This window comes from Porites lutea, chromosome 1 (genome assembly GCF_958299795.1).
Source record: "Porites lutea chromosome 1, jaPorLute2.1, whole genome shotgun sequence".
In the NCBI taxonomy this organism is placed as follows: domain Eukaryota; kingdom Metazoa; phylum Cnidaria; class Anthozoa; order Scleractinia; family Poritidae; genus Porites; species Porites lutea.
In genome coordinates this window covers 48,681,130-48,708,666 of record NC_133201.1, presented here as the reverse complement: position 1 = coordinate 48,708,666, position 27,537 = coordinate 48,681,130, and the positions used below count along the sequence as shown (strand labels likewise).

General features: G+C 39.4%; 1 protein-coding gene and 1 long non-coding RNA gene across 2 annotated transcripts; both read right to left on the bottom strand.

Annotated features, from left to right (window-relative positions):
* Window positions 1-2,114: 2,114 nt before the first annotated feature.
* Window positions 2,115-3,968, bottom strand: LOC140939256 (uncharacterized). Its single transcript, XR_012165624.1, has 2 exons — window positions 3,737-3,968; window positions 2,115-2,277 (listed from the first exon to the last, which is right to left on the bottom strand). It is a non-coding gene; the product is annotated as an uncharacterized lncRNA (long non-coding RNA).
* Window positions 3,969-6,664: 2,696 nt separating this feature from the next.
* On the bottom strand, window positions 6,665-9,248 carry LOC140931333 (glycoprotein-N-acetylgalactosamine 3-beta-galactosyltransferase 1-like). The gene has a single exon (XM_073381126.1). It carries the CDS (start codon window positions 9,246-9,248, stop codon window positions 8,304-8,306), a length of 945 nt encoding a protein of 314 aa, XP_073237227.1. The 3' UTR covers window positions 6,665-8,303.
* Window positions 9,249-27,537: the final 18,289 nt, after the last annotated feature.

Genomic DNA, 27,537 nt, shown 5'->3' with positions numbered 1-27,537 from the left:
TAAAGTTTTTTTTCATATATATTTGTAAATATAGAGTCTATGTAAAAACCTGAAATTCTCGTAAGTAGTAACTACTTTCTCATTCTATAAATATCCTGTAACAAAACTGAAGCAAAAATATCCTGGCAGACTTAGCCTGCGAGCGAGCTCCCTGGGGCACTCTGGCGGCGGGGCGGGAAAAGGAAGGAGAGCTTGCAACTACGTCTCTGGAATTTGAATATCTACATCGAAAGAGTCGATGCGATGCGAAATGCTGATTGGTGGAGATAGCATAAGTAATGACGTCAATACCCTTGGCACGTGCTGTCATGTGTTGTTTAATGTTTGTTTACATTCCCGCTCGTTTCCGCTTCGCGCTGATTGGCGGAAATCTGACAGCTCAGTCGACAGGGAGCTACAGGGGAATTGGAGGCGAAATTCAAATTCCAGATAGGCCGTTGCAAGCTCTCCTTCTTTTTCGCGCCCCGCCGCCAGAGCGGCCCGGAGAGCTCGCTCGCAGGCTAAGCAGACTAGTCTTTATTGGTCAAATTTTTCAGCAGGTCGCAATTTCGTCTGGTACTGTCGTGTAAACGTAACCTTAGTACAACTTTTACCAGTGTATTTTTAGCGTCAGTAAAACGCGGGGTCGGGGTCGGGGCCGGGGCCAGGGTCTATCTTGTTTTTTTTTTTAAAGAATGCTGTTTTAGGGTTAGGGTGAGGAATCCTAACCCTAACCCCCGGGCCCGCGTTTTACTGAAGTTTGGACCCCAAAACAACAGCTAAATTACAGTAATGTTAGAGTTTTATTAAATTGACACCACATGCTTTGATTTTTGAATATAGAGCGCTTTCCACCTGTATAAAAAAACTAGTGAACAATTTCCACAAATGAAACAGTACCACTCTTTTCCAGTACACCGGTACTGTAAACATGGCTGCCCTCCTTTCAGTCTGGAACGTTTAGTTGTTACTTCTGCGACGAAAGCAAATGGTCCTGTGATTTTTCGTTATTCCGGTAAAAAAAAAAAGGAAAAAAACGAGGAAAGTGTAATACCTCTGGTGTTTCTTGCTTTCTTTTTAAGACCACTCCACTTAAAATCACCGTTCCTTTCTTAACAAATGGAAAACGCTCTTTATAATTTATTGGAAAACAGAATAAGAATTGACACGCATTATTACTACAGACTTGACCCGGTGCTGTTACTGATGATCTGCGACTTTCACGTTTCCCATAAATCAATTTGTTTTCCCATCAAATTTTGCATAAGGATTGTTTTCAATTTCTCTTGGGGCCAGTAATGGTCCCTTGAGAAAACGAAAAGAAAACCTACGCAAAATGTTGTAGGAAAAACAAATTGCATTTTGGGGTACGTGAAAGTCGAAGATACGCAGTAATTTTCAGTAGTCATGCCTCAAACACCGTCATTCCATGGAATTAGATGGCAATTGTACTTAACAAAACATGGTCGGGTTACGCAAGGCAAACGTTTGAAACTTATTCATCTGTTATTCATTAAGCAAAACTTATTCATCTGTCGAGCGCCCAAGCAGTGCAGAATCTACTGCAAAGACGAATGTCACACGCTCCATCGTGTTCGGAAAAATAGTCTTAGGAATACTGCAATAATTTTTTTTCACTCGGTATTTAACACACGTTAGCAGTCTCAAACCCTAGAAAAAAGTCGAAACCCAGCTGCTTTTAATTTATCTCCCGCCATCATAAGGCGAACGCAAGCGAACGTCGCGTCGCGTCAGTAACGAAGTCACGAACTGTCCTTTTTGATAGAAACGATGATCAGCGGGGGTTAATTTATCATGACCTAGGGGTCGGCGAAATTTTAGGAGCTGTGGGTAGGTGATCTGGGGAAGCCAGGTAAAGGGGTTATTATTTACTTTTTAGGAAGGCTCATTGGGTTGAATAAATTATGAGTGAAACCAAAGGGTGAGGTGTAAATTTTCGCAACTACCCTTCCTGGCACATAATAAATTAAAACCACCTTAACTGTTTGGCTCAAAGACCACAGAATGAAGAGTCATTATCGCCACATTACGTCAGGGATGAATCAAATCCTATCCCACCGAAAAGACGCCGGAGTTATCCTTGTTCCTTTGTTTCCGTTGTGAATTTTGTACGCATGCGCTTCATACTATACAGCCGCTGTCTCCGCCGCTACCCACCCGGGTCATCATGAGCATTTGCTCTAGTTCACAAATCCTGGCGTACAAAACACGCTGCTCGTCTTCAGCCTTTGCTCGCCACCACTTTTCCACCTCTTGGATCTGTCTCTGGTGTTGAACCTGTTGAAACGAAAATTAGTTCCAAGAGTGTTCAAATAGTAACTTCCCGTATGTCCTCGAATAAGCGCCCAGGAACATATGTAAGATCTCGGCTAAAGGGAGGGGGGCTTATTAGAAGGGGTGGGAGCGCTTATTACCTTTTCCTTTCAGAGAAATATAACTTTACTTTGGCTATATCTTTGATGGAAAAACAAAAACTACAGCTACTCTGAAGATGACTACTCCACAGGTTGTCGAAACATCAGTCAGTGTAAACAACAGTCATATTCAGGACTACGATCAGCCGGACGATCATGCTAAACCTACTTAAGAAATGACTCCTGGGTTCAAAGCTCTCACAAAAACTACAACATTATCCACGTAAACGTTAAGTCAATATTAATGTCTTTCATTGATTAAAACAGTGGTTGGTAATTAATCGTACGGTAGTTCCACTGTATCGGTATTGTATTGTTCCATGTATTGGCTCTCTCCTTCGCAGAGGCTCCCGTGGGTACCCCAGTAAAAACAGTAGTAAGCGCGGGGAGGACGATGGGAAGAGAGAAAAGGTTTCCCCATCCCATCATTCCCTGAGCGCTTTTGTTTTTGTCCTCTCCCCAGTCTCCCTGCGACACAAAGAGGCCTCTGCGGAGGAGAGAGGTGTATCGGTATGCATATTTATAACAAAAGGTAATCATATCATCGTCGAGTTCATCTTCGTCAATGATTAGCAGATCGTCGCATTCCGTAATCTAAACCATTCCTTTCAAAACTCACTTGCTGCCAACACAAAAAAGGCACAGGCTAAACGCAGGCTAAAATTGGCGTCGAGACTCATTCCGTCTACTGCAACTATGTCAACATAAACTCTAATCAAATGCTCTAATCCGAAGGTTTATTTTCACCATCAGACATGCAACGGCTTCTTTCAGTGCACAGTTCCCTATAAAGTTTCTGTATTAGCGGGCTTAACTTTCCATGTGAATCTAGCTGTTAATCGGACAAAAAAGTGTCCGTCGTCAAAATGAGCCATTTTCGAGTTCGGAAAACCCTCACTTTCAAAACGAAACTAAGCGAAACCTTTCTTGTGATAATGAGGCCATTTGCATGAGAATAAAAATTCATTTTAATATCAGCGGCTTCGCACTTACCCTCGCTTTGAAACAGAGGCTGGTGGCAACTCGGAAATGGCGTATTAACAGCTGTCTGTATTAATCCCTCAGGTAAGCATTAAGCGAGTTAAATTTAAAGAAAATGCAAGAGCTTTCCCCTAGCAAATAAAAAACCTGTATGTGGCCGCAAAACGGGGCTAGACACTGAAGGAGCTGTGAAATAACCGAAAAGAAATTGAAAACCGTGATCAATTGAGGTTTCTGGCTAAGTGACCACCTACCCCTCCCCCAAGTCACAATTTGCCCTAACTGAGAAGTAAGCGTTACTGTTGACTTAGGAGAGGGGTAGGTGGTTCCGAAAACCGTACCTGCGCGGCGGCATAAGTGTCCTTCACATTGTAAACGCTCTCTTCCACTACCGGCTGAGCCTCCAATATTGTTTCCGGTACTTTAAGGGCTTCTTCCTCAGACACAGGACGAGCTTCTATGACTGTTTCCATTGAGCCCGTATCACTTGCGAGGGCATGAGAACTAACGCGAGAACTGACGAGGGAATCAGTTCCACTTGTCAATGAACGGCTAACACTAAGCGGGGTGTTTAGAGCTGTGCAGAAAAATAAAACACAATTATTATCTAACATAGAAATACAAACTGGAATGAGGGTGCAAAACATCACTGTCATAATCATCAATGCCCATAAGGTAAGGATCGTCTTCCACCCCTTTTCGTCAATAGGTCTTAACAAACGAAAAACAACAAAGACAAAAAACAAAGCCAAAAATCTAGACAAATAGAAAAGCCAGTTACGGTTAACAGAAAAGTTAAAAATTAACTTCTTTTGTTTCAAAAAGTTAAATATTGATTAACCTGTCTTTTTTGCATCTTTAAATCAAAATAAAGGTCTTAGGATCATCTCGGGATGAGACAAGCTATTCTTTTGAAAAATTTTAAGATTTGATAGATCATACTTTTTATAAAGTATTTCACTTCTAATATTATTTTACACATAGAAATGTCAATAGTCAAATTAAAAATAATCTTTGTGAGAAAGCAAAAGCGGACACGCGAAGGCCCAACTCAAGGCCGAGGCGCGACATTCATTATAACCTATGGCCGTTTTCACACTAGAGACGGATTCGTGTGAGACGGGTTATCCGTTTGATGATTCGTGTCAGATAGTTAATACTTCTTAATTTGAAAATGGAATAATTTTAATTTTGAATGAACAATCCGTCTGACTTTATCCGTCAATTATTTCGACGGACAGTTTGATGACGGGATTATCCGTTCCAGCTAGCCTGTGTACAGCCGCCCCCTCCCCTCAGAAAAAAATCGGAGAAGGGGTGTCTGTGAGGGGGGGGGGGGGGGGGGCGCGACTGTACACGGGCTAGTCTCAGACGGATAATCCATTTCTAGCTCTAGCGTGAAAACGGTTAATAACAAAATTCCCGTGTCCAGTGTTTTTAATGATTGCGAAGGACTGTACGGAACGACTGTCTCCCGTTGCCTTGTCCGTAGGCCTCATTATTCCGCGCAGCTAATGCTTTTCGGGTCACGTGGTCCTAATGAGTTCGCCACCGAAATGCCTTGACCGAAATTGCGTGGGAAGACGCCTTACAGGGACTAGGCATAGCAATGTCTACCGTAGCGTCAGAGGAAAACAGGGAAATGTTGTTTATGGGCAACGTGTTTTACAAATACTGTAGTGACATCTCTACACTAGTGTTTTGAGGGCACGACGTCCTGAAAATCGCAAATATCAATCCCCAGCAAGAAGCCACACTTTCGCCATGGAAAAAATTAGTTCCCCGAGAGACTGCGGAAATGGAGCCCAGGTTTTGGTCTGCACCTAAAACGCGTTTCGCCTAACGTGCGTACGGAGTCACACTAGCCTAGAAATAAAAAACGCAGCCATAAGTGAGTTTAGTACCGGCTTAAAAGTAGCAAATCTTGGGAACAGTTTCTTTTACGGTTAACTCTTTTTTACTCTATTTACGGCTAACGGTTAAAATTTTTCAATTTTTACGGCTATCGACTAAATTTTTGGCCGTTTTACGCCTATCGGTTAACCCCATTGAGACCCTCTGTAAATAGCGACTGGGTACGAGTCTGGTGGATATCCATATCAACGAGTATCGTATTTATTCGATTAAACGCCGCGGCGTTTATTAAATTTTTAGCGTTTCCGATGCGGCGTTTATTTCTAACATGCGAAAATTGTTGCCGAGCGTTGCAAAAAGAACTCCTTCTAAAAATGCTACAACAAAACTTCGGAGGGAGGCAAGTCTTTTTGGACGAGGAATCGTATTCCGCTACGTCGCTGAAATGTCCTGCTGACCAGGAGTAAGTTAAGGTTTTAAAGCTTTATGTGTTTGCGCTGTATTTAGACGTTGTTGAGTTTTATATATAGTTTCCTTATTTCTTGCCAGGTAGTGAATTAATGACTGTACCATTTTTGTAACGGGGGGGGGGGGGGGGGGGGGCCATTATCGCGAGTGCCAAAGACACGACCCTTGTAGGGGATCTGGGGATATCCTTTCCCAGAAAATTTTTAAATTTGGAGGCTCCGAAACGTTACTTTCAGCGCTTGTCATCAGATATGTCTCTGAAAAATGGACCTTGAATATGAAAATGGCAAACAATTGCAAGTAACTATAGCGAAAATAACTGAGTCTAAAGAAAACAAATCCAGTCACAGATTTCTCTGGCTCATCAGGTCCAGGGGGGGAGAGCTGCCCCCCTTGCCCCCCCCCCCCCCCCGCTAGCTACGTCTCTGTGTACTGCCTCTCAACGACGGTAACGTTTAGTTCTTCATACAGGTTTGGTAACATATTAAAGAAAGAATATTAAGGCCCACATTGGCCGGGTGGTGGGTTGCTTAAGACTGGTAAAAATGATACAATAAAAACTTATATTGATTGAAGAAAGAAATAGCTTCTGTATGAATTTGTAATGATTGGTTTTGTGGTGGGTATTCCTCATAAGATGCAACAACTATCTAAAAATTATGTTCCTCTTCTTCAGAAATCAGATATTTACCAGTCTTAAAAATTTTAATTTGCAATAAAAATAAACAAATTAGAGACGCCATGATCATTTGAATTGTAGTCTGTGCCATTTTTGCATGGTACAAATTATGCTTCATCACATTACCTAAAAGAGCATGTTGCAAATAAGCAGCTGAACATAGTGCACTTTTGCTGAAGAAGCCTTGATGATAAGTGTCTAAGCTCTGGGACAAAACTTCTTTTTAGTCTCTGGTTATATTTCCTCTGTACTCTCTACAATTATTGTTGTGAACACTATTTTGCTGATGCTTGAAGTTTTAAAAAAACACATAGATTGTGACATTGTCTGTTTTGACACAAGATGCTGATATTTTACTCAAGACATATTTTAATGGAGAAATATCAGCGTTTTAAATAGGACAATCACATGACTGTTGGGGGGCATATAGTTTATTTGTGGCCTGAGTAGCACCCTCGCTCCGCTCCGCTCGGGCTGGGGCCAATAATAGAGGATAGATATTATTATGCAGGATTTAAGTCAAGTGTGTTGTAAATGTCCCAATCTACTTGTAAGAGGAAAATTTGGCAGCTGGCACCTCATTATGGTTGTGCTGTTTCTTTAAGTCCTGGGAGCTACTCAACAGTGTTTTGAAAGGAAAGGGTCCGCCCCATAAGTATCCTTACTTCTTACCCCTTATATATACCATTGTTGACAAGAAAGGTATCCCTTTTCTCTCCCTTCCCCAACCAGGTTCAGGCAAACTATTTGAAAATTCTTTGCCAAAACAATTTTCTGGACACTTGATGAATGAAATGATATATCCACTTAAAAAATAAATACACCATTATGCAGCTTTTACGTCACAGTGACTAGTTCATTTAAGAATATTTGAGGCCATTATAAAACAAACTTCAGCCTGCCAGTTTTAAACCGTTAGCTTTAAGCAATGGCCCAGATAAGAAGGAAAGCACCCACCGCAATGAGCATGTCGGAATCTGATTGGTTTAAACATTAAATTTTACGAAATCTTCGCAAAGCAGCTTGTATATTGATCCAACTTCCTCACCTTGTAAAAAAATCTTGTCTGAGTCCAAATAGCACAGAAATCCTATGTGGGAAACACGTAAAATCGCAAACTTTTCTCCGCTATTGTTTGCAATTCTTATGATTGGTCGAAGTCTTTTAAACCCAAAAACCCTCTTTAAAAATGTAGTTGAAATACATTTTATTTCGTACACTGCCTTTTTGTAGGTTGATGCTTTCTTTGTGTGAAAATGAAAAGATTTCTAAGTGAGGAAAGAGTTTTGAGCTATAAAAAAGAAATTGCTTTCCGCCTTACACGGATCATTACTTAATATCCTCGAGTAACGACAGTGGCACTTTGATATATTAGGACAAAACACTAAAACAAAAAATTCTGATAGAATCACTTGGAAGAAACATGGCTAGTTAAACTGACCAGAAAACCTCACAGAATGTAACGTATAAAATACAGGGGCGTAGCCAGCTTTTTCCCTGACTAGTTGTAGGCCTGGCTGACTTTTTTTCGTCATATCCAGACCTGAAATTTGTACCCATGACTAGTGCTTAGTGACCTCACCAACACTTTGAGTTCTGAAGCTTTTTAGCTAACCCAACAACGCACAATTTATAACAAGTGGTAGAGTGATCAAACCAAAAATTTGTAGGCCCCAGCCTACAGGTACATAAGCAGCTGGCTACGCCTCTGGAATAATATAATTAAACTGGGGGTTGAAACCAACCGAAAGGATGCAAAAATAAAATAACGTAAAGACACAAAAACCGAATTTCCGTCTACGTGCTGTATCCTTCATCCGGGAGTTTGATAAGAAAACCGAACATGTCATCGACGAGATTCTAGACTAATAAGTACTACAACGTACTTTAACCCCTTTCAGAAATTTTCAGTTATAGGTTTCAACTTTGACACGATAAATTAAGTATTCAAGTAGATACATCATTTCTGGTTTGACTTTATGGAAAGTATTTGGATAATCTGAGCAGCATTCGGGTCCAATTTTATAGGGAAGAGGAAAGCTGTATTTCAAGAGGAACTCATGTGGTGGACTGCCTGAAGTCAATTGAAGTGCTCTTTGAAAAAAGGTTTCTCTTCCGCTTGAATCCCTCGTACTCACGGGCTTCACACCCTTAGATTTAAGACATTTTGCTACAAATATATCTTCACCAGCTCCTGGTGAGCAGCCACCCTCGTCCAGCGCTTTCTTGAATATTCTTAACGTTTCGCGGCTGAAAACGTAGCCGGCCCCTCCAGCGTTGTACCCGCCATCTTTAGTATACATCCTTCCGATATAATGAGGATCCGAGGGATTCAACTTGGACAGAAAATAGCGGAGATTTTCCATGATCACGTAAGTGTCGTCATCTGCCTTCAAAAACCAATCAGCGTCGTTTATGTGGCGTTGATAAATATATTCCAACGATAAACGGGTTTTTTTGAACAGTCTATCTCTTCCTTCTTCGACATTTAACCCGATTGCAGGAAAGCTGGAATCCGCTTTCGAACTGAAGAACAAAAGCATATCACAGCGTTTTCCCCATGTATCCTTCACTGATTTTGCTCTTTCTGCGAGGTTGGTTGGAGAGGTTGGTACCCAGCATAAGATTCGAGGTCGTTTAGTTTCATTTCTGTTGAAACCATTTTGGTGAAGATGCCTGTCTGCATTAGCATTGTATTGGGGACGTTTGCTTGCCGCTATTTCGAGGCGTTTATGCCAATACTGCATATAATTATTATGTTCAAAGAAGAACATTGTCACCATACCAAGAACTAGAATGGAGGCAAATTGAAAAATAATAATAGGCAAACTTGTCGCACCATATCGTACCATATTTGGTTTGATTACAATCTGCTGGGTGTATTTTCTTCTAGCTGGGCTCTAAAATGTTCAGGTTCTCGAATACCTTTCTATTCAAAAGCATCTAGAAAGAAAAGAGAGCAAGAGAAAGCAAATGAAAGCTTGTTGTCCGCTTTCGTGATTATTCATTCAAGTGACCCCCCTGGTTTCAATTCTTTAGAAACAGCGTATGTTTTTATGTTAAAATTACAAAAGTGTACTTTTTCTTCGATAGAAATCTCACAAATGGCCATTTAATCATACTTTGGCTTGATCATAGATTATAACGCTTCCGTTAGTACCTTCCGTATTACTTTCACGCAGTTGTTTTTACCATTTCATTTTCTCTCCTTTACTCTATGAATTACCAAACGGGTTGATTCTTCTTTTTATTTCTTTCTTATTGCCTTTGAGTATAATTGCGGCCCGCACAGGACAACTCCTTATTTTTGTCTTTTTTGTCAATTAAGCGGGCGGACATCCTCTATTAAGCAGACACTAAGCAGGGGGGTGGTTAAGCGAGAAATCAAACCCAAATCCAATGGAAGACATGTAACGTCGTCGATTGGACTTCCTGGGTACTTTTACTAACTTCCTGGTTTTTTTTTTAGTTAAATTTTTTTTCCGAACTGAAATATAATCTTGAATTCTTTCACGCAGAAACGAAATACAAAATAAAAATAAGAAATTTAGCCTGATGGGAATGACTCATAGACAGCGAAAAGCGACACAATTAACACAACAACGTTAGTTCAAGCAACTTTGGTAGAGATTCAAAATGGAAAAAGTAAAATGCTCGCTGCGAACAGCAAACAGTGTTGCCGACAGCCGCAGACGTTTGGTTTTAGAATGCCGACCCATTTTTAGTTCCATCGAAAAATTATTTTAACGACACGTGACAATTAACCTACACTTATTTTTGCTCAAATTCCTGAGTTAAGCCCGGGCTTAATGACTTAAAGGCAGCTACGTAACTGAGAGTGACAGTAAGTTCGGTATAGATTTATTAAGATAGTACACATGTATCAGCTTTGTACCTTGTTATGAATTGTAAGTGAATAACATATGTCATTTTAGTCGATTTACGTGTAACCACACATTTATTCATTCAAAATATTGCCTAATTCTGATTGGCTAAAAGCACACGCATTATTCACCATAACCAGTTACTGATGACCAAATTTGGAAGAATTTTGTGTTTAACGAGGAAATGACGTCAAAAATGCAGCCTTCTACAGGTTAATGCACCGTTAACCGAGAAGACCTGGGGACGAGATTGAGTTGTTTTCGTTGTAAAAACTAAAATGGCGGACACTTCACTCGTTTTAAGAGTAAGAACTACAGCTGGAAATAGGCGAAATAATGGCTAAAAACATAGCAAAAACAGCAAGAAGACAACTCGGAGGGCGACATCTGCTATTTAGAGAATATTTGCGGAGCTGGACAAACCTAAACGTAAACTATCGAAGATAAACTTAACATCGATGCAGGTAAGCTTGTTTTAGCTATGTTTTTAAACTAGGAATCAGTTTGAATGAATAATAAAACAATTATTGAATTCGGCTTTCGTATCATATGAAGATTTATGGAGATCTCGGAGGGTGTTATCCGCCTCGGCCTACCGCTTCGACGGATAACACCCTCCTCGATCTCCATATTTCTTCATAATATATTTAGCCTCATTCATTAATTGTTAAATATATAAAATGTCAGCAAGTCCACAGCAACAGATCAATGAGTGGTGCCGGATCTCCCAGTTGTACACCTGGATCAGTACAATTTAAAAACTTGTAGAAAAATATGAAACGGGAAACTGATCCTTACGGCAGGGCGATGAAGAAGTAAACAAAAGAAAAAAACAAAAGAGGTAATATATACACCTTATTCGATGGTTTAGCATGTAATACGTGCGGATATTTTGCGAGTTGCGTAGTATTTTTCCGAGCCCCGCAGGGGCGAGGAAAAATACGAGTAATGAGCAAAATGGTATTTTGGCTTCTATTTTCTAATAAGAGTATCCAAAACATCCTGATTCTGTCAGCCATGGTTGCTCCTTTTGCATCCGCCGGTATTCGCCCTGTTGTAAACCGGTTAAACCAGAACACTACAGTGTATTACGGCCTCGTATTTTAGTTGTTCTCTTGACCTTATATGGTAAAATGACATAATAGTGGAATAATAATAACAGTTATTAATGTCCTCAGTACTAGGTCATCAGCGTGACAGAAAAATGTCAGAAAATAGCATTTCTGTTTGCAAGACTTTGTTGCTTTCATTAACGTTCATTTAATATCACTTGACTGTTAACTTTTCATTTATCAGTTAACTACTAATTTTTTTGGCCAATTATCAGTTAACTACTGGTTTTACCCAAATATCAGTTAACTGTTAACTTCATTCCACCCCCTTATTACAGCTGATTTCATTGCTATGTATACACCCGGATTTTCAGACATGATTCGACGGTCATGATTCGACCTGTCATGATTCGACACTAATCACGTGACGTATCGCTTCGCGGTACGTAACGTACGGTTGCAAAAATAATTGAGAGTTCTGCCGTGGGATCCGAAACAGTGAGAGAAAAATCTGGTTGGCAACGAAAGCTTAGCACGAAAGGACATAAGTGAAACGAAGCCAGAATCCCGACAAATGCGTTTTACTTGAAGAGGAAAGCTTTGTTGCCTGGAAAGCAGCGACGTGATACAGAAATTATGATCACATGTGATACCTTGAGTTCTATTGCCGAGTTCGAATGTAATTTCTGTATGCCATTTCATAATGGACAAAATATTATCAGTACGGCGAAAAGCGAAATAGTCCGATGGTTTATCGTTTAGTCTTCTTCCGTATGACAAGGTTTCGGTATTTTGCCGTTGGTGAATACCACCCGCAATTTACGTGTAACAGTGATGCAAATTTAGTCAACCGGGAGGCAAATTTGTATTTCTTCAAGTTGGTACTTTTTCGTCCTTACTTAGCTTCTGCATGGTTTAAATGACAGGAAAACTTGACGTTTTGCAGAAGAAATCAACAGATAAATTGATCAGTCTGCCGTTATGAAAGAATTTGCTGGAGAGTTTGAAAGTTTTGTTTTGTCGACCATTGAAAAATATCACAATGTTCGGTCCTCGACCTATGACCCTAGTGAGCACAAATAGAGAAAACCATACATAAAAGAAAGCAACATTTGTTTTTATTGAAAAAGGGTAAAATATAATATTTCCTTAAAGATCAGGGTAGAAGCTTAAAAAAAGTTGAGAAAAGAGCCGAAAAACTTATTGATCGAGACGTCCACATGCCCGTTAAAATGTATTGCGATTAGATTGCGTGACTTGTATGAGAGGCTGTTGTCTGAAAAGGAGAACAAATTATGGATCATGCTCCTCTTTTTCTGAATTACAAGAGAAACATTCAAGCTATCATTAAAGTAACTTTCAGATTGTGTGCTTTGATTCCTGTAGGATATTCAAGGTAAAATACTGTACTACTTGGTAACCTCTCGGTCGAATCATGACGGACGAATCATGACCGTCGAATCATGTCTAAAAATCAGGTTGTATACACAGCACTGAAATCAGCTGTAAGATAGTACACATGTATCAGCTTTGTGTCATGAATTGTAAGTGAATTATATGTCATTTTAGTAGATTTAACCACACTGTTGACTCTGAAGATGATTACCGCACAGGTTGTCGAAACGTCAGTCACTGTCAACAACAACAGTCCTATTCAGGACTACGTTCACCCGGACGATGAAACTCAACCTACTTTTGAACTGTTATTCTTCTCGCTTTACAATACATTAGTTAAACGAGATGCCTATTATTCTTGACTCTGTCTACGTCAGTGTTGTAAATAAGAGTGAAAATATTTTGTTCTCGTTTCACTGCAGAGTGAAAACAGAGTCATTAGGACTCTTTTGAGCTGAACTGACACTTTTTAAGACTTCTAAGGATGTAAGTATATAGCTGTTCATATACTCCATACGAATCAAACTTAATAAAACATGATAATTCTTTAGTTGGAACATAGTTATTATTTAGCCTGCGAGCAAGCTCTCCTATTTGGGCGAGTTAAACGAGTCTCGCGAGAACGCGCGAGCGAGCGGCGAAGCCGCGAGGGGCAGAGGAAAGGAGAGCTTGCAACCATCCCTTACAAATTTTCATTTGTACTTCGCCCAGACGAAGGGAAATACGATTGGCTGAAAAATGACGTTCCGGAAATCAAAGTTGACTGATAACAGGCCAAGCTGGCACCCGCCTCGTCGGTGTGTCCAATTTGGTTCTCAGGGGGATCAGATTGGTACCGAGAACTTGTTTCAGCCCTAAGTGCAGACGGACTCGTTTGATGTAATTCTCACAAAGAGAATATTGTGTGCCGAGGATAAGTCGGACCGAGATTGTAGTTCTTGTGGAGGGAAAATGAAAACCCTTCATCAGTTGTATTCATTTGTGTCAAGCGCCTCGTTTAGTTCTGAAAACCGGGAGAGTGAAGTGAAGAGTGATTCGCCCGATTGAATTCTACTGGGTAGAAAAATTCAGAAACGTGTACTTGACAGTGTAGCTGTGTAGCTTGATCGTAAAGAAGGAAAAGAGAAAGAGTTGGAAGCAACTGGAGTAAACCTTAAGAGAACCAAGTGCAGGAAAACGCTATTCTCCAGTTCCAGACGGACAAATATATGATGTTTTTGTTGGTGATTGCGACGGGGAGTAGTCTTCTACACTGCAGTATGGACGATTTTTCAAAAGTAAACGAAACGAAAATCAAAGTAGTGAGTTCTTATCCGAGCTGACACGTTGAAGTTCGATGTCCCCGTGAAAAAAAAAACATATAAGAGATTAAAAACATTGCTTTGATGCTGTTGCGAAAGCGATTTATATATATATAATTCTACACGCCCTCGGCTGTCTAAACTTACTTGACAGGCGGTTGTCACTTTTCTAATCTGCGGCACGTTTGCGGTGGCAGTTTTCACGCTTTGCGGAGTCCCGGGATTTCCGGGGTGGAAATGAAAATTTATGAGAGATGGTTGCAAGCTCTCCTTTCTCGGCCCCTCGCTCGCGCGTTCTCGCGAGGCTCGCTTCGCTTGCCCAAATAGGAGAGCTTGCTCGCAGGCTAGTTATTATTCCGCTCTATTAACTGTGGTTTGAATTTTGATGGCGTCACGTTTTAAGTTTCAATTCAAATTTTTTCAGAACAGCCGTCACGCGGAAAATGATCCGACATTAGATTCTCGTACAAACCGACTGTAATTTCTCACGCGGTTGCCTTCTCGTCAAGATGGCTTCCGAAACCTTAACAAGGTCTATAGGCCGATCACTACATTCAGAGATCCTTAATGAAGACAGGATGAAGCTCAAAACGTCTTCACGGTGGCCACCTCACTTTCTGTTTAATATTCAAAAGTGTATTCATGATTATCAAAGTATATATCGAAATGTAATTTCAGTGATTAGTGAATTCCCATTTGGTTTTTGTTCTTTGTTTTTGCTTTTTCGTTTGACAACGGTATTGTAGGTAGCGATTCAGTTATAAAAGTTCGGGCGTGAATAACGGGTCATTATCTTGAAAAGATTTATTGAATAATACCCGATGTAAACACGCGATGCTTAAACCAAACTTTTGACGAGGATTCTCATAAAACTTCAAAGGCGCTATTAGGCGTCCTGCTTCAAACCGAGATGAGGAAGTTTGAAGCCTTGCTAGGTCAAGGCTTGCAAACCGAACAACACTTATAATAACTCTCTTATTCTAAATGGAAAAGAACGAAATTAAAGTGTCAAGTTAGATTAGATAACAGAAAGGCGTTGGCTTCCTTGAATACGGTAACCAGAGAGTTTTGGAAACCAAACTGATTACGACGCTCGGAGGAGACACATATCGTACAATGGACAATAAACACACGACACACACATGCACTAATATCTTCCTGGGGCAAAAAGGAATTAAAACAAATCAAGCTTATACCTTCGCACTTGCGAAGTGGAACTTCCGAATGATGTACTCGATGTAGGGTTTCTTGCAAAAACAAAACAAAAACGTACCTAAATTGAAATCACGTTTCACCTGACCTGCTTGCTTGCGGAACTACACATTCACACACTGAATCAAAGTTCTGCCCATAGTTAGTACTACTAACTATGTTCTGCCCTAACCCATGCATGACATATATGCATCTTCTACAAGCATGTAATTATTTTGGAGACAAAAGGGCGTTGAAATGGACGCGACAAGCAGCCTGAAGGTATTGTGGGTAGTTTAGTGGGCGAAAACAATCTTTATTTTGGTGTTTCTTGATGTTACGGAAACTATTGGCCCTGAGGCTCAACCCCTTACTTTTAAAAAACCATTTTTAACAGACAAGGAACCCCTTTCGTATGAATTTTCATTAACAACACTCTAAATCCAAAAGATCTGTTTTGGCCCCAAAAATGGGGCCGTTTCGGTGAGTAAAATACAGTACTATTTTGGGGGCTAAAGTAGCCCATTTAGAATGGAGGCGTTTTGGCCCCAATGAACGGGGTAGAAATAGCCCTCTGTTAAGTGGCCATAACGAAGAGGCAAAAGGGCTGTTTTGGAAAAATAGGGAGTAGTTTTGGTTTCTAATAGGGTTAAAGTGGTTCATTTTAAGAGTCAAATCAGCCCTTACAGGGCCGTTTCATACCTTCAGTTAAGATGAAAATTGGCCCATATTTCGTGGCCAATTTGGCCCAATGGGGAGTTAAAACAAATGTACTTTCTATGACTAAATCGGTACCATTATGTCTGAAATGGAATTTCTTACCAGAGCCGTTTTGGACCTTAATTATTTATAACAGCCCATCCACAGGGATTATAATGGTTCTTGGTATTCTATAAAATGGCCCCATTTTTGGGCCATTTAGAATCAATACAAGGGGCATCAACGGTCACAATGGGTGGCTGATTTAGCCCATTGCATGTAGTTATCAGAATCAGTGCACTTTTAAGTGCCAAATCAAGGCCTAACTATAGCCCAAAGGAAAATAAACTTTAGTTCTCCTTCAGGTGCAAGTGAGTTTAAAACTGCTCTTTGAGCCTACAATTAACAGTTATTTACCCTAAAAGTGTTCTAATTTTGTGGTAGATCTAATCTCATTACCTTGCCCTCTCATTTAAAATACACAAGAGGCATGCTCAGTGCAATGTAAAAATATTTTATTATTATTATTTTTTAGCAAACTTAACCAAAATTTAGAATGTACATCTCTGAGATAACCTTATAAAATACTGCTGGGAGCCCCAATACCAAATTTCATAAAAATAATGTCAGAAAAGTGACTCAGCAGAACCCTGCTAAATAAAACTCTCAAGGTTGCCAAGAAGTTCATTAGGCTCAAAATAGAGGGTGCTGAATTTTAAGCACTACATACAGCTGTAATGATTACAGTAGAAGTGAGTATAACTTCTAAGGAGCCTTTGAGCATTTTAAAGGCATTTTGCTTGAGAAGTTTTAGCCCCCAAATCGTAAAAGTATGAAAAAGAAGGCAAAAATTTGTTCTGTTAAGTTAGTAGAACTTTTCTCTATACATTTCACTATTACAAATTGAAAATGCCATTGAAGAGTGTGTTGACACTCGACAAGGTCTGAATGACCTTTATATACCATTACCATGTTAACTATATAAAATGATGACAGCAAAGAAATTATACTCTCTACAATACTCTGGTGCAGAATGGTGCATAACATCATTCCGTCACACACAATGTACACTTTGTTGAAATCAAAGGCCTCTTCAATTGCAACAGTTTGCGGTTATATGAAAGTTGCTATTTCTGCATCAACTGAAGTATTTCTCTGTCAAAAAAGCAAGAAAGAACAACATCAACAAGTTGTACACTTACTAACATACAGTTTCCCAAATTAAACTACATGTGGCAATGATAAACATGATAATTTACATTGACAAAAAGGGAAAAATACTGTTCTTGATAGCTGTGGTTAAGTAGTGTAATACAATGAACGGTTATCATCTATCAAGAACTAGAAATGCAAATTTTACATAACTCTGCTAATCATAGGAAGTAACATGACCACCTAAAATAAAGTTGCAATAATGTACATGTAAGCTTTAAGCAGTTTAAGCTATGAATTTACCCAGTAGTCAATAACATTACAGATGAAAGTCTTTTAATACATGCAAGTCTGACTCAGTAGCAATAATAATAATAATACAGTGAAACCTCTAGTAAGCGGACACCTTCGGGACCTTCCCAAGTGTCTGCTTAATAGAGTTTGTAAAAATTGTGCAATGTTTGTTAACAATCAACATTTAACAGTTACTCTGTACTGTGATAAAGTTGCATGTTGTTAAAGAAGCCGTTCAAGTTCATTACCTTTCATTACCTACTTTAATTGTTTGTTTGTAAATGCGAAAACATTAACTGACTTCAGTCCGTATTTCAAGGACGTAATCCAATACTACTATTATTAATTCAGTCCGGTGTCTGCTTAATAGAGGCTTTTAACAATAGAAATTAGCAAAATACACCTTATCTTAGTGTCCACGTCTGCTTAATAGAGGTGTCCGCTGAATAGGGGTTCGTTAGAAAGGGAACTATAAAGCGTTAATTTCAGGACCCGGCTTAGTGTCTGCTTAATAGAGGGTGTCTGCTTAATTGGGGGCCCGCTTAATAGAGGTTTCACTGTAATAATAATAATAATAATAATAATAACAATAATAATAATAATAATAACAACAATAATAATAATAGTCTTTATTAATTCATACGATAAAAACTATTATCTTATGTTACAAAACTGTCACATGACCACTCCTGCAGTATTGTAAAAATATTCTTTGTCTCCTAGCCCTAATTTTTCATGAATTAGCACTAGGAAACAAAGGAAATTGAGAATCAACCAAGATTAGATCAAAATTAACCTGAAACCAACTTTGACCTGTAACATATTACAATCAGCGTTACATAGTAACAACATTCTTTAGGTCCCCCAGCAGTATATCAAATGTTGGTCAGTCCTTTATACTTGCTCATACAGGTAGATACATTAATAATTCTGACCTGTTTGTTTTGGCAATTTCCCTAACCATGCATGTTTACCCAAAGCTCAAGACATCTGAGGCTGGGCAAGGGGGATATTTTCCATCATACAGAGCTAGATCAATATGTGTATGACATGATTTGAGTCAACTTCTTTCACTTGCAGGAATTTTGACTCTCAATGATTCTATTTTGCATGCTTTACTAAAGACTATTATTTTAGGTTGCCAATCATCCAATTTACACCTTTTGGAAATCGAGATAAAAAATTATTATCGCCTTTAACCTCATATGTAAAATCCCTTACAACAAAGCATTAAAATGTGTAACCATAATGTTTCAGTGACACATCTACTTCCAGTTTAACAGAGCTCTCTAAAAATGGTAACTGAGTGTTTGATTTCCTGTCATTCCACAAACCTCTAGACTAGTATGAGCATGTTATGCAACCCTCCAAAAAACACACACCAAAAAAAAGGGGAATGCCTTATGATAGATGCACGACAAAAGATTGGCTTCATCAGGGTTGTCATTAAGAGCCGGGGGGCCGGGGATTTTCCCCGGCTACTAAGAGAGTGGCCCCCGGCTACTTTTATTGGAAAATAGAAGAAAAATAGAACCAAAAGAAATCCCTAGCCGTTTGATTCCCCGCCTACTTGTTGTATTTACCTGGCAACTTGAAATCTTAGTGACAACCCTGCTTCATCAATAACAGCTTCTTTTACAGTGCTCTCCTTATCAAGCGGTAACCGTTAAAATTTACCGCCTGAAGCAACAGTTCTTACTGCCTGCAACCGCTGAAGGGTTATTAAAAATAAATATTGTAAGTTTAAAAACTGCGCAAGTTGCGATCCGATCCGATAAAAGAAATGAATGAATATGTGGAAAAGTACTAAAGTATGCACAGCTTTTCTTTTTATGGACCAAAAAACATACTGGAAACAAACATTTTTAAATATTGATGTCTAAAGATAACAGCAACTGATTTGCATGAAATAGGTCTTCAAATGAAGGAATGACATTTCAGAGACCTTAGCTCCTAAGTTTCTCAGCGAGGGCAGGGTCATGTCCCTCACTTCACTAACCCCCTCCCCCATTTCCCCTAGGAAAGTGGGCCTCTGGAGCATTTTTTGCCTTACCACCCATAAAATGGTCCCCTACCTGCTGAGCTAAAATTTAAGGAGAACTCTGTTTTAGTGTCAATTCAGAATAACTGCGACGTTAACTGATTCCCCACTTAGTGACAAAGACATCAGCTTAAAAACATCAAACTTTCCCCGACCTAATATGACGTCATTGTTGTAGCTGTCTTCATAAGTACGAGTTAGTGTTGCCTCATTTCTTTCACTACTTTTAATTTTTTGACACACTAAGATGTAATTTTTTCAGAGTTCAATATTTATGTTTTAAAATTCCCATTGCTTTATTACATGTATTTGAATCCAAAGTGCTTTCAAAGGCATTACACTTGGTCTTAAGGTCACTGATTCGTTCTGTCATTTCCAGCAAATGATTAGTTTTAGTTATAAGATTTGCTTTCTTTTTTTATAGTTTTCTGCCTTTTCTCCTTTCACTTTGTCTCCTTTTTACTCCTATCTTCTAAAACAACCACACAGAAAACTTAAATAAAATCTGTGATGCCAAAATTTGCCTACAAGTTCCCAGTCATGCATGAACATACAAACCTTTCTGAAGGAAAAATGTAAATTTGTACACAAAATTAAAGACTCCTTAATAAGACAACCAAACGACAAGGAATCTTATTTTTACTCTGAGCTTTGAGTCTAACTGTAAAGTGATCAATAAATGCCTAGAAAATTTTGGGATTTCATAGCATGAAGCTTCGCACCTGACTGGAATATACAGTACTTTGATCACCTTACTCAATCGGTATGTGAGGAAAAAAATAGAATTGTACCATTGATCATTTTAAGCATTGCACTGTACTGTAAAGTGATCAATCAATGCCTAACAGAAAGGATTCCTCAACATAAAGCTTCGCACCTAACTGGCATATACCTTGATCACTTACTATGTACATGTACATGTAGCAGCCAAACATTCTATGAAAAATTTGTGGAAAAATAAAGAAACTTGAAATATTATCGGAACTGATTTGCAGTTGAGGTCAAAAGATGCAGCTGACAAAACAAAATTGTCTGTCTTCAACTATGTCCGTGGAAACTTGTGAAGTTGCTGATTTATTTATTACTTAATTACAACCTGTTATCTGCAAAACTGGTTTGATGTTAAACAAGTCTGAAATTGTTGTAATTCACTCTATCAGTTTTAATGTAGCAGTGGTAACATCAACACTGTACACTGCCTACAAGTTCCCAGTCACGCATAAACATACAAAACTTTCTAGAGGAAACATGTAAATTTGCACACAAATGACCCCCACATGCATCTGTATATCTTGACAAGAAAACCAAATGATGATGAACCTTATTTTTATTCAAAGCTTCATGTCTACTGTATAAAAGTGATCCATCAATGCCTAGAATTAGGATTCCTCAGCATCAAAGCTTCGCACCTAACTGGAATATACCTTGATCACCTTACCAAATCGTTATTTGAGGAAAAAAAAAATAGAAATGTACCATTGATCATTTTTCATAAGCATTACACTGTACTATAAAGTGATCAATCAATGCCTAACAGAAAGGATTCCTCAGCATAAAGCTTCGCACCTTACTGGCATATACCTTGATCCCTTACTATGTACATGTACATGTAGCAGCCAAACATTCTATTAAAAATTTGTGGATAAATAAAGAAACTTGAAATATATTATTGGAACTGATTTGAAGGCTAGTTGAGGTCAAAAGATGCAGCTGAGTAAACAAAATTGCCTTTCTTCAACTATGTCCATGGCATAGAAACTCACGAAATTTGCTGATCTATTTATCACTTAAGTACAAACTGTTATCTCCAAAACTTGTTTGATTCCAAAATAGTCTGAAATTGTTGTGTATTAAAATTCATTCTATCAGTTTTATATAATGTAGCACTGCACATGACAAACCTTTCAAACGGCGATGTCATCCTTCGATCCTTTACGAAACAAATGAGACAAAACATGGCAATTATCTTGATAAGAATCTTCTATTCACGATATATCTCTCGCTTGGAGTAAAATCGCCGAGTTTAGCGAAAATCAAACTGAAATTCGCTTAAAATATTGAGCGTCCGTTGACCTGACCGTTGAATTGAATAGAAGCCCGCCTAAACATTTCAAACATGCGCGCGCAGTTTGGTAGTGTGCAAGGATTTATGGGAGTGACGTGTATATTTTCGTATCCAAACCCCGCGCTATCATCAAGTCTTGGCGGGAAAGCAAAATTAATTACAATAACCTATAAAATGTTCTTAGAGTGTACCTGGTTTTCCTCGGCCTCTGCCTTTACTATCCTCTTAAATTTTAATCCTTCCTTAAAATGGGGAAAATAAAAACGGCATTCTTTGTCGTCCTCATACACTGTAACCATATCATGATCATCTCCATGATGGGCTCCTGTCTCCGTCTAGAAAATCATCTATATAAAAATGGACAGATTCAGAACAACGATCTTCGGTCCAATATGCGCCATTTAAGAAATCGTTGTGACTCAAGACGACTTACCTGTGGGCTCTTCCTACCTTGCTTGTGTAAACTTGTTTGCCTCTAACCATGTCTTAACTTGCTCTTTCGAACTACAAACCCTTTATCGAAGCTCTCGATGATAAAGATAAAGCGGCCCGTACTCAGTGATTAGGAACTAATGCTTCCGACTAGACACTGATTATATTAACATATATTCTTCAAATCGGTGTTGGTTCTAGTGGTCGAGCCATTCTGCGTTGTCATGGGGTCTAAACAGCTCTATTAGTATATGCCAAGTCAGCCCTAAATAGGGGCCAACGAGACTAAAACCTGAAATGTCTCTATTTTTTGAGTAGAAATGGCTCTTGTAAAAGGGGCCGATACGCATCGCATGGCTAAAACAATTTCTCTTGTGGGCCAAAACGGTTTTCGATGGGGCTGCCATGGTCTTTATTGGGGTCGATTTAGACCAAATTGACAAAATGGCTCCACGAAGGGTCAAATCAGCTCCAGGGCCTATAGAGCTGAATCAGCACTTTGGGGCTAAAACAGATCTTTTGGATTTAGAGTGAAATGGTGACCCTTTCACATACTTAGTTTAGAGCTTTCCATCCCTTTTAACTGCTATAAATGCACGTAGGGCATACCCTGCGGGGTTGAATTTTTCCTGTTAGGTTTTACCTTTGACACTGTAAATTAAGTATTCAAGTAGATACATTATTTCTTGTGTGACTTTATGGAAAGTACTTGGGTAATCTGAGCAGCAAGCGGGTCTATTTTCATAAGGAAGAGGAAAGCTGTAATTGAAGAGGAACTCATGCGGTGGACGACCGGGTATCAATTGTGGTGTAGTCAATCCCTCGTACTCACGTGTTTCGTTTTTCTATAAATGTGCCTTCACCACCTCCTCGTGGGCATCCACCCTCGTCCAGCACTTTCTTGAATATTCTTAACGTCTCGCGGCTGAAAACGTAGCCGGCCCCTCCCGTGTTGTATCCGCCATAAGTAGTAAACATCCTTCCGATATAATGAGGATCCGAGGGATTTAACTTGGACAGAAAATAGCGGAGATTTTCCGTGATCTAAAACCACTCAGCGTCGTGCATATGGTGTTGATAAATGTAATGCGCGGGTTTTGTTAACCAGAGCTTTTTTTTTTCCTTCTTCAACATTTAACCCGATTGCAGGAAATCTGGAATCCACTTTCGAACTGAAGAACAAGAGCACATCACAGCGTTTTCCCCATGTATTCACTGATTTTGCTCTTTCAGTGAGGCTGGTTGGAGAGGTTGCTATCCAGCAAAAGATTCGAGATCGCTTAATTTCCATTCCCCAGTGTTGAAACCATTTATGCACCTAGCTGCATTGTGTTGGCTACGTTTGTTTGTTTGTTATTTAGAGGTGTCCATACTGTATATGTAAATATAATGTCTAAGCAAGAACATAGTCATCATACCAAAAACTATAATGCAGGCAAATTGAAAAATAATACCACGCAAACTTGTCGCACCATGTCGCACCATGTTTGGTCGCAGTCTGCCGGGTGTAAACTCTCCTAGCAAACATGAGTGAAAGTTCAACTTTTCGGAAACTTTGTTATTCGAAAATATCTAGAAAGAAAAACACGAGAAGGCAAATGAAAGCTTGTTGCCTACTTACGCTGACCATGGGGTCATATTAAAAACTGCCCAATAAAACAGTCGCGATTATTGATTTAATTGGCCCCATGGCCAGCTTCAATTCTTCATAACCAGCTAAGGTTAAAATTACATAAGTTTCTTCTTCTTTTTCTTCCTTTCTTGTTCCCTTTCAGTAAAGTGTGTTGAAATTTTTGTAAAATTGTGACAAACATCCTTAAAAAACAGAAATAAAAAGCCAATCAAATCATCCTTCTTTTTTGGCAATCATCTAAAGCTCATCCCCCTGATCTTTCGCACACGTTTTAAACTTCAGGAGGTTGAAACTACTATGAGGTGAAATTGCATTTCAAAAGCTCTTCACTTTCGAAAGATAACGGCCAAACATTAAGATTGTCCAGGTTTAACTCTGTTACGAACAATAAAAAATTCATCTAAAAATATCTCGAATTTTGCTGAAACTTCACGAATACTGAGGCAGGTATTGGAGGAAAATTGCTGCCGTGAGACGGATTATGGTAAAAAAAACTCCCAGTGATGAGAAATACGAATGCAAGTAAATCATAGATAATGGCGTCATATTATCGTTACCTATGACGACTTCGAGACAAATCATTGCTCATAACAAATTTTCATATTTGTCTGATCACTTGTGGTAATCGTGCAAAGGGATTTTCGGTGACGCGCGATGGGTCCCAAATTATCAGCGTGATGCGTGATCGGGACAAAATTAGCCGCGTAAGGCGTGATTGGGCTTAGCTGGGTGGTGCGTGATTTACTATTTTCATAACGCGTGTTGCGTGATTTTCCTTTTAGATGCCCATGATTGGTGAATATCACTTGAAACTAGAAACAGAAACTAAAAACAGATAGTCTGACGTCATTTTCAAGTCATTTTTCTTGTTCCTCAAGCTCGCCTAATCTCCTGTCAAAATCGCACTGTGACCTCTATTCGCTGTATTCTTAGCCTTTTCCAGGCGTTCAGATAATAGAATGCAAGCTAAAAACTGACGACGAAAAAAAAATTAAACGAGGGGAGACTGGAGAGGGAAAAGGGGAGGGAACCCTCGCTCTTGCCCTAGTCTACCCTCGTTTTCCCCACGTATGATTTAACTCGCTCCCCACATCTGAATTCCGCGCTCTACTATCTGAACGCCTGGACCTGATTCATTCAGCGGGTGAGATATTATCTTGTTAACTTAATGCAATTGAAACTCATTCCCGCGCACTTTTACGCTCTTTTTTCGAATTTAAAGATTGTTGTTGTTGCCGTTTGTTTGTTGTTGATTAAGAGGGAATCAATAGTTTTGTATAGAGATTAAGGATGGTAACCACAAGGAGGGTATAAGGGCATGTTTGTGATGGTTATCATTCCGGCAAAGATTAAGATTATAACACTTTTTTTTGTTCCCACGGATTGAGTTAGTCATACTACTCTCCTAGCTGATGGTCGACTAACTCCTGGGTGAAGTTTGACCAGCGTGTTCACTGGATTCACGGTTGGGGTACCGTGGGCGTGGCCCCCTGGCGGGCAGCAGTTCCTTTATTTACGGGGAAAACTTAAAATGTGAGTGAAGCATTGCTATTTTTCTTGTTCCGTTGAAAATCAATCGAAATGACTGGTCTAGAAGACTTTAAAAGACAATTTGAATTAACGTGAGAAGGTTTCATCGGATCGCACGCAAAACTTTGTGATCTGAATGAATGCTTGGATGGCTTGCCATCCAGCGAGCCGCTGCTAAGTACTATATCCTAGCATGTGACTAAGTTCTGCAAAGGACTAATCGTGTTCAATTGTATGACAGTAATGGCGGCATGTAAGATATTTTAGTCCTTTTATAATCAATATATTTAGTTGTTCAATGATTTACTATTGTAGCGCACGGCTCTCCGGGAGAACACTTTTTAGTGAAGAGGACGATACGGATAAATACAATTTTTGTTGTTGTTGTTTGTCTGAAACTGTGTATCCTGTTTAAGACTATGTGCATACATATATATGAACAGCAACTTCCCGGGTCGTCACAAGTGTTGACACACATCAGACATCGTGCCTGCGCGGATGGCCGAGAGGATTTGATGCACTAAATTCCAGTCCTCACTCCTGAATTCGAACTTCGAGAAGTCACTCGTTAGGTGACGGCGTGTTCCCCACCGTCGCCGTCATGGTATCAAATATTTTACCAAATATTTTATACTCTTTGTAACATGACGAATATTATAGATCTCCTGACATCTTTCTCAACATTTATTTTTCATTTCATATTCATTAGAGTAAAAACTGTACAAACACTTCATTAAATATGCTCTCCACTCTTAGATACCTATCCTTTCGCCTGCTTTTTACAAAGCAGCCGTAAAAGGCTGATAACAACCGGTTTTTGAATCGATTTGCAGAACAATAATATTTGACTGTAAATCATGATCAAATTTTGAACGTTCTTGACAGTAACAAAATAATATCTAACATCTTGGCTTCTTCACATAAAGTTTTTTTTTCATATATATTTGTAAATATAGAGTCTATGTAAAAACCTGAAATTCTCGTAAGTAGTAACTACTTTCTCATTCTATAAATATCCTGTAACAAAACTGAAGCAAAAATATCCTGGCAGACTTAGCCTGCGAGCGAGCTCCCTGGGGCACTCTGGCGGCGGGGCGGGAAAAGGAAGGAGAGCTTGCAACTACGTCTCTGGAATTTGAATATCTACATCGAAAGAGTCGATGCGATGCGAAATGCTGATTGGTGGAGATAGCGTAAGTAATGACGTCAATACCCTTGGCACGTGCTGTCATGTGTTGTTTAATGTTTGTTTACATTCCCGCTCGTTTCCGCTTCGCGCTGATTGGCGGAAATCTGACAGCTCAGTCGACAGGGAGCTAAAGGGGAATTGGAGGCGAAATTCAAATTCCAGATAGGCCGTTGCAAGCTCTCCTTCCTTTTCGCGCCCCGCCGCCAGAGCGGCCCGGAGAGCTCGCTCGCAGGCTAAGCAGACTAGTCTTTATTGGTCAAATTTTTCAGCAGGTCGCAATTTCGTCTGGTACTGTCGTGTAAACGTAACCTTAGTACAACTTTTACCAGTGTATTTTTAGCGTCAGTAAAACGCGGGGTCGGGGTCGGGGTCGGAGCCGGGGCCGGGGCCGGGGCCAGGGTCTATCTTGTTTTTTTTTTTTAAAGAATGCTGTTTTAGGGTTAGGGTGAGGAATCCTAACCCTAACCCCCGGGCCCGCGTTTTACTGAAGTTTGGACCCCAAAACAACAGCTAAATTACAATAATGTAAGAGTTTTATTAAATTGACACCAGATGCTTTGATTTTTGAATATAGAGCGCTTTCCACCTGTATAAAAAAACTAGTGAACAATTTCCACAAATGAAACAGTACCACTCTTTCCCAGTACACCGGTACTGTAAACATGGCTGCCCTCCTTTCAGTCTGGAACGTTTAGTTGTTACTTCTGCGACGAAAGCAAATGGTCCTGTGATTTTTCGTTATTCCGGTAAAAAAAAAGGAAAAAAACGAGGAAAGTGTAATACCTCTGGTGTTTCTTGCTTTCTTTTTAAGACCACTCCACTTAAAATCACCGTTCCTTTCTTAACAAATGGAAAACGCTCTTTATAATTTATTGGAAAACAGAATAAGAATTGACACGCATTATTACTACAGACTTGACCCGGTGCTGTTACTGATGATCTGCGACTTTCACGTTTCCCATAAATCAATTTGTTTTCCCATCAAATTTTGCATAAGGATTGTTTTCAATTTCTCTTGGGGCCAGTAATGGTCCCTTGAGAAAACGAAAAGAAAACCTACGCAAAATGTTGTAGGAAAAACAAATTGCATTTTGGGGTACGTGAAAGTCGAAGATACGCAGTAATTTTCAGTAGTCATGCCTCAAACACCGTCATTCCATGGAATTAGATGGCAATTGTACTTAACAAAACATGGTCGGGTTACGCAAGGCAAACGTTTGAAACTTATTCATCTGTTATTCATTAAGCAAAACTTATTCATCTGTCGAGCGCCCAAGCAGTGC

Coding starts and splice junctions, on each gene's coding strand:
- LOC140931333 (XM_073381126.1), bottom strand. CDS start 9,248: ATGGTACGATATGGTGCGACAAGTTTGCCTATTATTATTTTTCAATTT.